At 40.8% G+C, this 12420-nt stretch overlaps 1 protein-coding gene across 1 annotated transcript in view; it reads left to right on the top strand.

Annotated features, from left to right (window-relative positions):
- Positions 1 to 12420, top strand: part of LOC124605377 (protein RRP5 homolog) — a 180339-nt gene that overhangs the window by 61246 nt on the left and 106673 nt on the right. Inside the window, exon 12 of the mRNA XM_047137012.1 lies at positions 8859 to 9011. Coding sequence (XP_046992968.1) covers positions 8859 to 9011 — 153 coding nt within the window. The remainder of the gene's footprint in view (positions 1 to 8858; positions 9012 to 12420) is intronic.

The following is a 12420-nucleotide window of genomic DNA, read 5'->3' as shown; positions in this document are numbered from 1 at the left end:
AAACACAGTTGAGATTTCTTTGTAGTTTCTTCCTTTTTATTGCACTGGATCCAGTTGTGCTTATGCACAAACTTCCATATTCTTTCAAGATTTATTCATTCTTGAGATAAATCTAAAACGCAAATGATTGGTGGTTACAAAAGTATGACTAGCCATTATGGGTGATTTAATAGGTAGAAAAATCACCATTCTGCTGAGAAGATACTACATTGTCAGCTGTAACTCACTGGTTCAGAAGTGCAATTTCATACTCACTGACACTATATAAGTATGGAGTGAGGTGGTTCAGTGATTAGCACAGTGGAATAGTATTTGGGAAGATGACAGTTGAAATTCCCATCAAGCAATCCAGATTTAGGTTTTCTATGATTTCCCCCTAAATTGCTTAAGGCAAATGGCGGGATGGTTCCTTTGAAAGAGCACAGACAACTTCCTTCCTTGTCCTTCCCTAATCCAAGTTTGTGCACCATCTCCAATGATCTCATTATTGACGTACATTAAACTTGGATCCCTCTGTAAACATGTTGAAAATTGATGAACATTCTGAGATTCAATTTTATGTATAAGCTTCGTCTGGCCAGTTGTAAATTTCTTCAGCTGCACTTGCACACTTCTCATTAGAGGACAGTGTCAATACACTGTACACTGCTCACCATCGAGGGCAGATGTAGGGCAGAATTCCAAAAAGTTCGTTTTTTTTTTTAATTGTATAATTTATTCTATGAGAATAACATAGCAAAGTTTCATAATTGAATTCTGGGTTGAAATATGTTTTAAAAGTCTTTGTTTGGGTGTCTGCGCTTGCCATGCCCTCTCTGTCTGTACTATCATCTGCACCTTCTCTACAATATAAATTTTTTGTGCATTAATTTTTTGTTCACACAATTGAAATGAGCTGCCGGTGAGTCTAAAAGGTTGTGAGAAAGAGAATATTTGCTTATTTCTTCGCTTAGAATTTGTTTTTTGATCGTGTGTGCTACAAACTTATTTCAGTTTTTAGTCTTGTATATATCAATCTTTTTTTAATTTCTCGAAATAGGTTGTAACAGTGGACGCATATTCAAAGAAATGAGGAAATGTCAAATTTCACATGTAAAAGGTACAGGAAATTTAAATAACATTGTTATAGTTGCCGCTCCTCAGTGTGAAGAACAATTTTCGACAAAGTCACTGAGTTCATCGAAGAAGAAAATTAATGAAGGAATTGGTGATGCTGTGTGTAGTGCCAAAGACTAGTTTGCTGTGGATTTAGATACACTGACTTAGAATTACTTGCCAATGTGATTAATGTTTCATGTGCATGTGGTAATTTGGCTCAAAGGGCACTGACAGAATTGGCGTTGCAAGTAATATACATATGTTGTGTAAAGTTTGTATATATGATGTTCAGTTCAAGGCTTCTGCTCTCCATGGGAAGATGTATGAGGTGAATACAATATTGTGTTAAGCCTTGAGATGCTTATGTGCGGGCAGAGACGGCACACATTTGTTTTGTGGTTCGATGAACATGTCTGTACCAGTGATTAGATTCTGTGGTTGCCACAGAATTCTCCTCAGTGCTCTTGAAGTTGAGTTCGAGGAGGGCATGAAAGCAGCTGTTGAGGAAGCTGTAGGTATTAACAGTGAGGGGGAAGAAGGACACTGTGTAGTGAAGACTGATCTGTGTGTCTCTTGTGATGGAAACTGGGTGAAGAGGGGCCATACATAACTTCATGGTGTATCATCTGTTAGTGTGGGTGCAGGGAAAATCTTAGACTTTCAAGTAATGAGCAAATATTGCTCTCAATGTGATCATCAGTCTCGGTTAACACAAAACTGAAAACTTAATTTCACAGCAGCTGTGACCTTTAACAAAAATCTGTTTCAGGTTTTTTATTAGCCTCTTATGCAGATGTAAACTGTGAAATTCCAGTTTTACTGCTTGATTAGTTTACGAGAAAAGGTACATTAAAGGATCAATGATAATTAAAAACTTAGATCCATATAAAGTATATGTCAATAGGCATTTTCAAACAAAAACGGCACAGAATGTCAAACATTATGTTGTACATAGTACTCTCATGTTTTACTATTTCAGCTGTAATATTTTTGGAGATATATATGTTTAAGTATAAGAATGAAGTTTGCCCTACGTCTGTCCTTAACACTATTGTGTCTGCACAATATAGTAGGAATAGTACACGATTACTTTTTGTATGTTTGGGGACATACAGCATGTACGGTTCAGTATATAGAGCAGCCACCTCTGGCAGCAACAGCTCTAACCTGGCTCTAATGAGTCAAAGTGAGCTTGGATGATAGATATGGGTGTGTCATTATACATACATACATACCATGGTGCATATATCTGCAGACAGAAGCTAATGGAAAGCCATACATCCACCAATATGGTGGATGAATATTAAGAAAACTAACAAATTACAGTGATGGATCCCTGACTAGAAATGGAGGAAAAAAGGTCCTATGAACATGTGTCCAGAAATACATTGTTGCTGTGGTAGATGGTGCTGACAAATGAAGTTCCTATGACAGTGGCCATGTGTTCCTTTTGTGTTGGAGGTTGTGTGATTGATACAGCAGACTGTAAGCAGCAGAATGGTCTAGTATTCATGCCAGGAACAAGCCAAGATGGTGTCTGTATATGGCCAAGCAGATGGAAACGATCAAGAGGCAGCATGGCTCTACCAAAACAAGAATCCTCGCAGACACTAAACCACTTCTCACAACAAGTCAAGCCATTTTTGGGCCTTTGTGTGATCATTGGTCCTTTAAGGCAGATGAATGTGCTGGGAGTTGGTGGACTGAGTTTTGCTACAGGATATTGAGACAAACCCTAGTGCAAACTCTAGGGAAGGAAAGATTTTGTCGATGTCTTTTGCACTGAGACCATCACAATTGTGGGATTTCTGTCGTCAGTCCTCTTTACTGACGAAGCAACCTTTACCAGAACTGTTATAATCAATCTACATAATCGTCATTTGTGGGTGCCTGACAACTCTTGGGGAATGGTTGAGGCATTTCATCAGCATCAGTACACCATCAGTGCGTTGGCAGGGATTGTGTGCAACCACATACTTGGATCATTTATTATTCCTGCGGAATACTCCGTCTGGGCTGCTTGAGAATATGTCTTTGGCAGTAAGACAGGTTATGTGGTTTCTGCATGATGGAGCACCAGCCCACTTCTGCATTACAGTTTACCGACACATCATCAGCATCATCTTCTCTGGACATTGGATGGGATGTGAGGCCCTGTAGCATAGTCTGCTAGATCACTGGATCTAAACCCCCTAGATTTTTTTCCTCTAAAGTCATCTGAAAAGTGCTGTGTATGCTGAACCAGTTCCTGATGTGCAGACCGTTCAACAGTGTGTTCACGATGCCTGTGACACTATTTGGAGAGAGGCCAGAATATGTGAAAGAGTGTGGCAATCTATTGTGCAATGTGTGAACATGTGTGTTGCATCCCATGGTAGCAACTTTGAACTTCTGTTGTGAAATGGATGTGACACAGCTCTGTATTGTGTTCGAGGGTGACCTTTCGTTATTGCACTCACACTGTCAATTTCCGGACACACATTTATAGGACCTTTTTTCCTCCATTTCCAGTGAGGAATCCGACCCTGAAGTTTGTTGGTTTTATTATTAATGTTCACCCTCTATGGAGTGACAGTCATGCGGCAACCCTTGAGAATTAGTTGACAATGGAGAAAGTGCTGAAGAGGGCAGTAGTCGTAACACCCTCTGGGTAGAGTTAGGCCAGGACATCACAGGCAATGTGTAGTATTGTATTTTTTTGCTGAAAGACAATGTCATGGTGACCTAAGAGGGATGGGACAGTAATGGCTGCTGTCCATAGTACTTACTGTGAAATCCATAGTTGATGGAGAACAGGTCAGAGATAGTCAGACTGCATGTTCCAGACACACCTTGCTCCTGCTGAGGTGCCGCTATGGTGAACATGTCACATGGAGCTGTCTGCTGACACAAGATTGCTTGTAAATACCAGGGCCTGACACTTGGCGGTCAGTCCCTTGCTAAGCTCTTAAACCTTTAGTTATGCATCATTAAACAGTAGAGTTATGTGTCTTACATTTGTGATTTGAATTGCTCCCTGGACTGTAGTATGCTCTTAATACGCCTTTGCTACACTCTATACATGTTTTCATTAGCTGTTCACTTCGAGGACTCTGCCGTCATCAACCACAATAACTGCCTGTTTTGTTACACCGATCTCTGCATTACCACCCATGCAAGTGATTATAAGCAGTGTTCCAGCTGCCCAGAGTAGGACAGGAAAATGCCTATGAGAACTTGCTCACTGTACAGCTATTCCAGGAGAACAGGGATCCTTGGTTTGTAAAGTTGTGGCAGCAACAATTGCACATGCAACAGCAACAGCTAGAAAAACAGACCGAGCGAGGTGGCGCGGTTGTTAGCACATTTAACTTGCATTTGGGAGGACAACAATTCAAATCTACGTACGGGTTTCCGGATTTAGGTTTTCTGTGGTTTCCCTCAATCACTTGAGGCAAATGCCGGAATGGTTCCTTTGAAAGGCCTAAATCAATGGGACTGATGACCTCGCTGTTTGGTCACCTCCCCTGAATTTAACAACCAAGAAAAACAGTGGGAATTCCACCAGTCATAGCAGCCTGCTGTTACAACAGCTTTAAAACCAACAACATTCGACAGCTGCAGTTTCCTCGCCTCTCTGAATGCCATCTGCTTCCTTCAACAAGGCAAACAAGAGTTGGGAGATCTGTTTACACAATTTGGTTATTCACTGCAAGGCAAACCAAATGACCGGCACTGAATGTCAGTGTACCCTCTTATTACCTTCTATTAGTATAAACTGTACAAAATGGTACAAAAGCTATGCCCACTCTGTAAGCCTAGTAATTTGAATTTTTCTGATTTTTGTGGTTTTCTGACTAACTGTTATGATTACCAAACCCATGTCTTAACGACTAGGCTCAAGTTCAGTTGATGTCTTAAACAACGTAAGCAAGCCTATGCTTCATAGGCCGCTAACTAATAAGGCTTGGCACAGAGATGTGATTTTTCCTTTAGTCAGCATGGCACATCATATGTGGTATCCATAATCCATAATGTTGTTCTGTCATACCATTCTGAGCAGTGATTTAGAAGTTGCCAAGGCTCACACAATAACTGCATCATTGCAAGCTATGTTTCCTCTGGTGTTGACAGTGTCAGTAGTATTAACCTCTGTTGTGCTCCACGGTTGACTTAGGACTTCCGAGTGTTATCGTCATACAATTTACTGAACATCTTTCCATCTGATAGTCCGGTGACATGGGTTTCAGTGGTTAGTGCTGTAGTTGGTGACTCACTGCCCTATTCATTGGTAGAGGTGCGAAAACAGAAGTGCTTTTCTTCACCGGTAGCGTGTCCTAAAGTGAGCAGGGGCTGATGTAACAGTTTCATTCCCATCATTGTCAGTGTGGCCCAGTAAAGTCCATACCATCAAGCTGTATCCAGATTGTGGTCCTGAGAGCAATGGCATCATTGCCATTTGTGTGACATCACCTGTTTTGCATGCCGCAAACCGTGGCACCCAGCAAGTGCCTCCTCAGCAATCATATGTCAACAGCTTTGACTGTTTGTGTGCTGACAGTGGATTTTCAGTTGGTCAAAGGCACAGCTATATCTCTGATAAATGAGGACATGTAGTGGCACAATGGTCTCCACATCTGAAGTCCTCTCAATTTAGCGGGCTGACATACAGTGACCAGCCGATCCCATTGTGGGGTAAGATTGTAGTCCAAGCTAAGCACAAAAATGTAGTTTGGCAACTAACCCTGCTAGTAGTAGTCAACTAATGGATGACAACTAACATTTTTGGCTTAGATACTTTTACACTTCACTTCATGGTTGCAAAGATTAGAATTATATCCCTGGTGTCTTCCAACCAGTGAGCTGTACCCGCAGTTGTAGTTAAGAAACCAAATGGATCATTAGCATTTGTGGTGATTTTAAGTCTACAGCTTATGCTCAAGCAAATCTCAGTCTGTATCCAACTTGTAGCTGAGAGAATTGTTGACCAAAATTCATTGAGGGACAATAGTTTTCAAAGAAATTGTCCTTGCTTACACCTACTTTCAGTTGCCTGACGATGATCAGATGCAGCTATTTTGTGATTAATATGCCATCCAGCATGTATTGTTATAACACTCAAACATGATGTACTTTCCTGCTCTCAGATGCAGAGTTTGACAGGCATGAAGTGCTGTATTTTGCCCGAAGCAAAAATCAGTGACAATCCCTCGATGAATTCCAGATTATGGTAGGCAAAGTGGCAGCAGAAACATGGTGTAATCCACTATTCTGCAGGGTGTTGTGGTGCCATACTGCATTGTTGGCCAGAGCATTTGCATAAAGGCACTGACCTGACATGGTGCACCTGTTTTCATTGTGGCATAGGTATAGTCATTCCTCCCACACTCCACTCCTCCCACAGCATGTTGGGGAATGTACAGAATGAAGGCAATGGCTGCCACAGCCACAGTACGTCCCGTCAGGAACTGCTAGACCTGTGCAACCTACGTCGACACAAGTCAGTCCCACCACAGTGTTGCAACCCATGGTCACGCCCTGACCAACCCCGGCAAAGAGTTCATGTTGATTTCATCAGTCTGTTCTGAGGGGCATTGTGTTTGCTGGTTGTCACGCCCTCTCTAACTTTTCCTATGTGATAGAGATGACTACCACCACCAACAACACCACCACTGTCACAGCTGTTACCGCCTATACCCTTCCCATCATATCTGCAGTACAAGAGACACCTTTCACTCTAGTTTCCAACAATGTCCATTGGTTCATGGCATCTACGTTTCAGGATTTTTGTCATCGTAATGGCATTGAGCATGTGACTACTGTCCCTTTCCATCCTGCCTCCAATTCAGATGCCAAGCAGTTGGTCAGGACCTTCAAGACACATGTACACAAAATAATGGTAACAGATAACTCTGATGACACAATCACCAGCTACTTTGCCACCTACTGGTCCCCCTCCGTCAGTGAAATACCCTGGCTGAAATGTGCAGGCGCAGATCCTGCAACCTCTCTGAGCTGCTGCAGCTGGCTCAGTGGAGCCACCATCTGTGCACACAGCCACATTACCACACAGATTTCCACATCTGGGCTTGTACTTCCAGGCAGAATCTCAAGCGAATCCAAGGTCTTGTCATTGGCAAATGTTTGATGTTACAGCCGGCCAGAATCATGTGGTCAGGCATCGACTGATACATGTCGTTGCTCCTGCCCCTGCCCCTGCCCCTGCCCCCCCCCCCCCCCCCCCCCCGTCCCGACACCCATTCCCTTCAAAAATCGCTAATTGGGTGAGATCCCCACCACTGTGCCTGGGACATTCCTGTCTGTTACTGCTACAACCTTGTGTTTGGCATCAACAGGTGGTTGACAAGACCAGCACAGGGAGCTGAGGGTGGAGGAACCATTTTCCCCCTAGGCCACTTTTGGCTACCATCAACTCCAGTGACACCCCCACAATGCAACAACAGTAGTGGTTCATTTTCAGACTCAAGTGCCAGTGCAGACCAAATTTTTGTCCCTGTATCCTACGTGGATGGCACCCACTGCCCTGCAGACTGGACCAGACTGTGCGCCAGGACCCATTGATCAGTCAGCAATCCAATGCGTGCGCTGACATTCAACTTGAATGAATGCTTCAATGACCAGAAGGCTTCCAGCATCTCTCTCTTCCCTATCTCGCTGAATTTGGCACAGGCTGGGCCATTTCGAGCCATGCTGATATAGTGGGGAGGTGTTTAGTTCTGATAGTGATTCAGATTCCTCGTCCAGCCCAAGTAGGAGTATAGAGAACAGGGCAAATGTACTTGGGCTATATGCTCTCCAGCCACAGCATGCGCCCAGGCGAGTCACTACCACAGCACACGTGCATGTTTGTGTGTGATTAATTGCCCAGACTAAAATCAAGAATAGTGTCAATTTTAGGAATTTTGTGCATTAAAATGGAATTGTTACCTAGATGTACTCCAGATAATGTGTCGTCTGTCAATAGTAATGTTGTTATCTTACATAATTTTGTGAGTATCAGTATTTTATGGATTAAATAATCTGAATAATTGAAGGATTGTTATGTCATCAATTACTGTTATGGTATTTTCTTTCAGAAATTAATACTTCTTGTCAAAAGTTCCAAAATTTAATGCAGCAGTCTTACTCTGTGGACCGAAATACATCATTGACTTTTATAAATAATTTGGGAGTAAAAGTAGCAACTCGTTGACTGGCAGATATGCTCAGTTGTCAAAAGGCACATAAAGAGGAGTGAGAACTGGACGAGCATTTGAATCAATTCTTTTTCAGAGCTACGAGTTTTATCATCATCAATGTTACAGTTCCAAAATTTGTTAGCCAATCTAATGTAAGAGATTCAGAAATATTCCTGACTGTGTGCATTTTGAGAAAACTTGTAAAAAATATTTGTCGTCACTGGACATGTAAATAAGTGATCAAATATTGGAGCTCGGCTTTTGGATGCGTATTCTTCAGTGCACAGCATGTTTTGAGTTCCATTTCCTTTTATTGTTTTTGCTCACACACACACACACACACACACACACACACACACACACACACACACCACCACTTATGGAGATTAACTTTATGTTTCCATAGAAATGGAACTCTAACTAGCTTTGTCTTATGTTGTATTATGGTAGCCGTACTATAGTTGCAGATTTGTCTGATTTCTGCCGATGTTAGTAGATATCTGTACAAAATATATTTATATTGTATAATTAATGGAGTTGGCCTAGAGTTTTATATGACTTCTGGTATGTTTTCATTTACAGTGGTGGGCATCAAGAACTGATAACACTGTTGGTTGGGAAGCACTTGAGAAAGATGTTATTGTGCCAAGTGTTGTCACTAAAATTGAAGAAAAAGGTGTTAGTGTGCAGCTTCTCTTTCCAGGCATACACAACAATTTCTTTATCCCTGTTAAGGTAAGGACCAACATCTCCATCTATGCTCTCCGAACCACTGCGAAGTGCATGGTAGAGGATGCTTCCCATTGTGCCAGCAACTACTGCTTTGTCCTATCCCATTCATGTATGAAAAGTTGGAAGAATTATTGCTTAGCACCTCTGTATGTGCTGTAATTAATCTGTTCTTGTCCTCGTGATCCCTACGGGAATGGTATATTTCTAGCTGCTCATTGACACTTTATAAGTAGATTTAATGAGATGGCTTGTATTTGTCTTCAAGTGTCCGCTACTACAAGTTTTGTCAGTGTTTCTGTGGTGCTTTCACATGGGTCAGATAAACTCGTAACTGTTTGTGTTGCCCTTTGTATAAATGCAGTATCCCCTGTGGGTCTTATTTGGTACCGAGCGCACACACTTGAACAATATTCTCTTTCTTGTATTCTGTAGGTTGAAATACGTTTGGTACAAGGCATTTTATGAATGCCATTACCATGTGGAATTCCAATATCAAGTCCGTAACAAGTATTTGTATCTTTTCAAAAAAGCCAACAGTTGTATGAATAGACTGATTATGAACTAATGAATTGGTAAATTAAATATGGGAGTGAAACAAATAACTAGGTGCAAATTCAAATAAGGAAGAAAATCAAATAGAAAACTATGTGTGGGCAAGATATGAATGAGTGAGGGGGGGGGGGGGGGGGGGGTTAAGGAATGGAGGTAAAATGGAGCAGAGGGAAAAAGAGGAAGGAAAAAATGGGGAAGGAAAAAAATAAGCACGCTAAAGAAAGGGATAAATGAGTAGCCCAGATGCAAAAGCCACTAACTGCATGATAAGCAAAACTGAGATAATAGGGAAAACTTTTCACATCCGAACTATTAAAGATTTCCTTTCTTTTTTTGCAGTTGTGTATTATATGTTAAAATATTAAGTGAAACATTGACTTAGCAGTTTTTGCACACAATTCATGCAGTTAGTGGGTTTTGCAAACATATAAATTCAATTGTGAAATAAATATTCTGTTTGCAAAACCCACTATTCAGAGATATGTCAGGAATGACAGGAGGAAGGAATTTAATTACTGTGAATGTAAAGAGAATACAATCCTACAAAACTGGTATGTAAAAATGTGAAAGTGATATTATTTTACCAGGAAAAACTGACTTGTTTGATGTCAAAAAGAGAACAAAAATTAATGTTCAACATTAGGTGTTTTTTAAATGCTTTTGACATTACAAGATATTGTAGAAAATAAAATAAACTCCAAATTGCTTCTTAGTAAAACAGTGACAAAATTTTAGAAATGAAGTAATTGGTGGAAAGTTGCATCATAGCTAAAACAGTGACAAAAAGTCTAGAAAGTGAAATTGGGTGAAAATTGCTTTTAAGTACCATCGACCTCAACATTGTCCATCAACTTAGAATCGCTTCCAGCTTCTTCCTTGTTCTGAGGGTTGGCAGTGACTGGTGTGACTCGGGGAGTGCCTTTCTGCCCTTCAAACATGTCGGTGTAGAAATTGAGTTTGTAATTGGTTGCTCAGTCTTCAACAATTTGAAGCTCCAAAAGCTTTTCTACGTCTCCAAGTTTCGCTTCTGGAACTTCTACACCTGCTGCGATTGGTGTTGGTCCATTTGCATTGTTGAAACTTTTTACCTTCTTCAAAATGGTCTTCCCCTCTCCAGCTTCAAAACTGTAGGAGGACTCTCCACAAACTAGATAAATCTTCTTGTTTTTGCTTTTTGTGAACACAATTTTTGTGGCTCTTTGAACCTTGAAGTACCAGTAACTTTCACCGAGCTTTCGTGTATTCTTTCCACTCTTGAACAGGATATTCATTTTGTCTTAAATACACTACTGTTGCAAATTTCTCAGTGTGCTGAATGTATACAGACGAGTTTTCAATGATGCTCAACTTGCGAAGTGGTCTTTCGGTGTTACCAAAAATCTTGCCTGGTGGGATAAATGAGTGGCTCACCATTGGAAACCACAGTTCTATTTCTTCTACATTGTCAAGAGCTCTGAGAAGAAGCCAGTAACATAACATGCCGATCATTGTCCTGGTTTTATTCTGACACCCAACTCCGTCGGAAAACAACCGAAGTTTTTTCGCTTCTTTGAAATTTAGGTGAGGTAGTCTGTGTTGAACCATTGACACTGTTTGGTTTGATACTTTGGATTATTTGTGTTTCAGCCATATGTACAAAAACACTGTTTCAGTGTTCTGGCGGAACTCTGGCAGACTGTAAAGTTGTAAAGGTATGCCTGATGGGAATAATAGGCCACTTGATCTAGTACCTTTGGTAGTACTAGATTCTTTTGACAGTCATAGCTAAGAGTTATTTCTTCCTTGTTATTTTCTTTCAGCTTTGTGTAGAATATGTCAGTTCTCATATTGTGGACTTTGAGCTGGGTTTGCAGGCTATCCTTTGCGGCGCTTCATTTTTCCACTTCAATATTATTTTCCAGTGTTGAACATGTTGAGCAGGTATCAACATATGGGGTACCAAAGCCAGTATTGAAATCTTGTCAAAAAATGCTCTTATAGTAATAGTATTTGACAGCTTTTCAGGGTTCTCTTCTCAGTACACGGTCCATATCTTCGTTATGCTCAGTTCATTATGTAAATAGACTTTTCGGGTGTTGGCTCCTTGTGAGTAGAGACATCTTAAGGCGATGAACTTCTTAATATCGTTTTTCACTCTTTTTCTTTTCTCACTTCAAACAACATTGTTCTTCTGTCGCCTCCTCTTGTCTCAGTGGGAATTTGCATCATGTTAAAATTTGTGGTACAGCCTGGTAATCCTATCTTTCTTAATTTGTAAAATTGACAAAAAGACTGCTTTGCACATAGAAACATTTGCGATCTCCTCACCCCCTCTTTTTTGATGAAGAACAATGAGTGGTGATGGTTCATTTCCTTTATTTGTTCTCACCAGATCATCTTTTAGGGAATGTGGTAGAGACATGGTGAGCTATTTAGTTGCTCTGCCCCCTAGGGTTCGTTTTTGTAAAACGTTCGGTGAATTTTTCGTACATTTTGCATGATAAGTTTGTTATATCTTAATTTTATGAAGGGATATTTACAATCAGGCATCTCTGGGAAGGCCTTGGGTTTGTATCTTAAACAAAATTCTATGCTTAAGTATGTAGAAGCAGTAAAAGGCAATGAGGGTGGGAGGGGGAACCACATCATGGGTCTTGGAAAGTAGGCAGAAGTCTGTATGTGCAAAAATAAAAGGAGTAGTAAGCATGATAAGCGAAATTAAAAAAATCAGGTAGCATTTATAAAAAGGTGTGATTAAACCACATGATTGGCGGAAAATTTTGTGTTTTACTGCCAACAACCACTCTCCCAGTGCTCACTTAAAATCCTCTCCATTGGATAATTCCTGTGAAACTGAAACTGGGAGCAATCTAGCAACAGT

This window comes from Schistocerca americana, chromosome 3, assembly GCF_021461395.2.
Source record: "Schistocerca americana isolate TAMUIC-IGC-003095 chromosome 3, iqSchAmer2.1, whole genome shotgun sequence".
Lineage (NCBI taxonomy): Eukaryota > Metazoa > Arthropoda > Insecta > Orthoptera > Acrididae > Schistocerca > Schistocerca americana.
The sequence above is the reverse complement of the archived record's forward strand: the minus strand, read 5'-3'. Positions and strand labels throughout refer to the sequence as shown.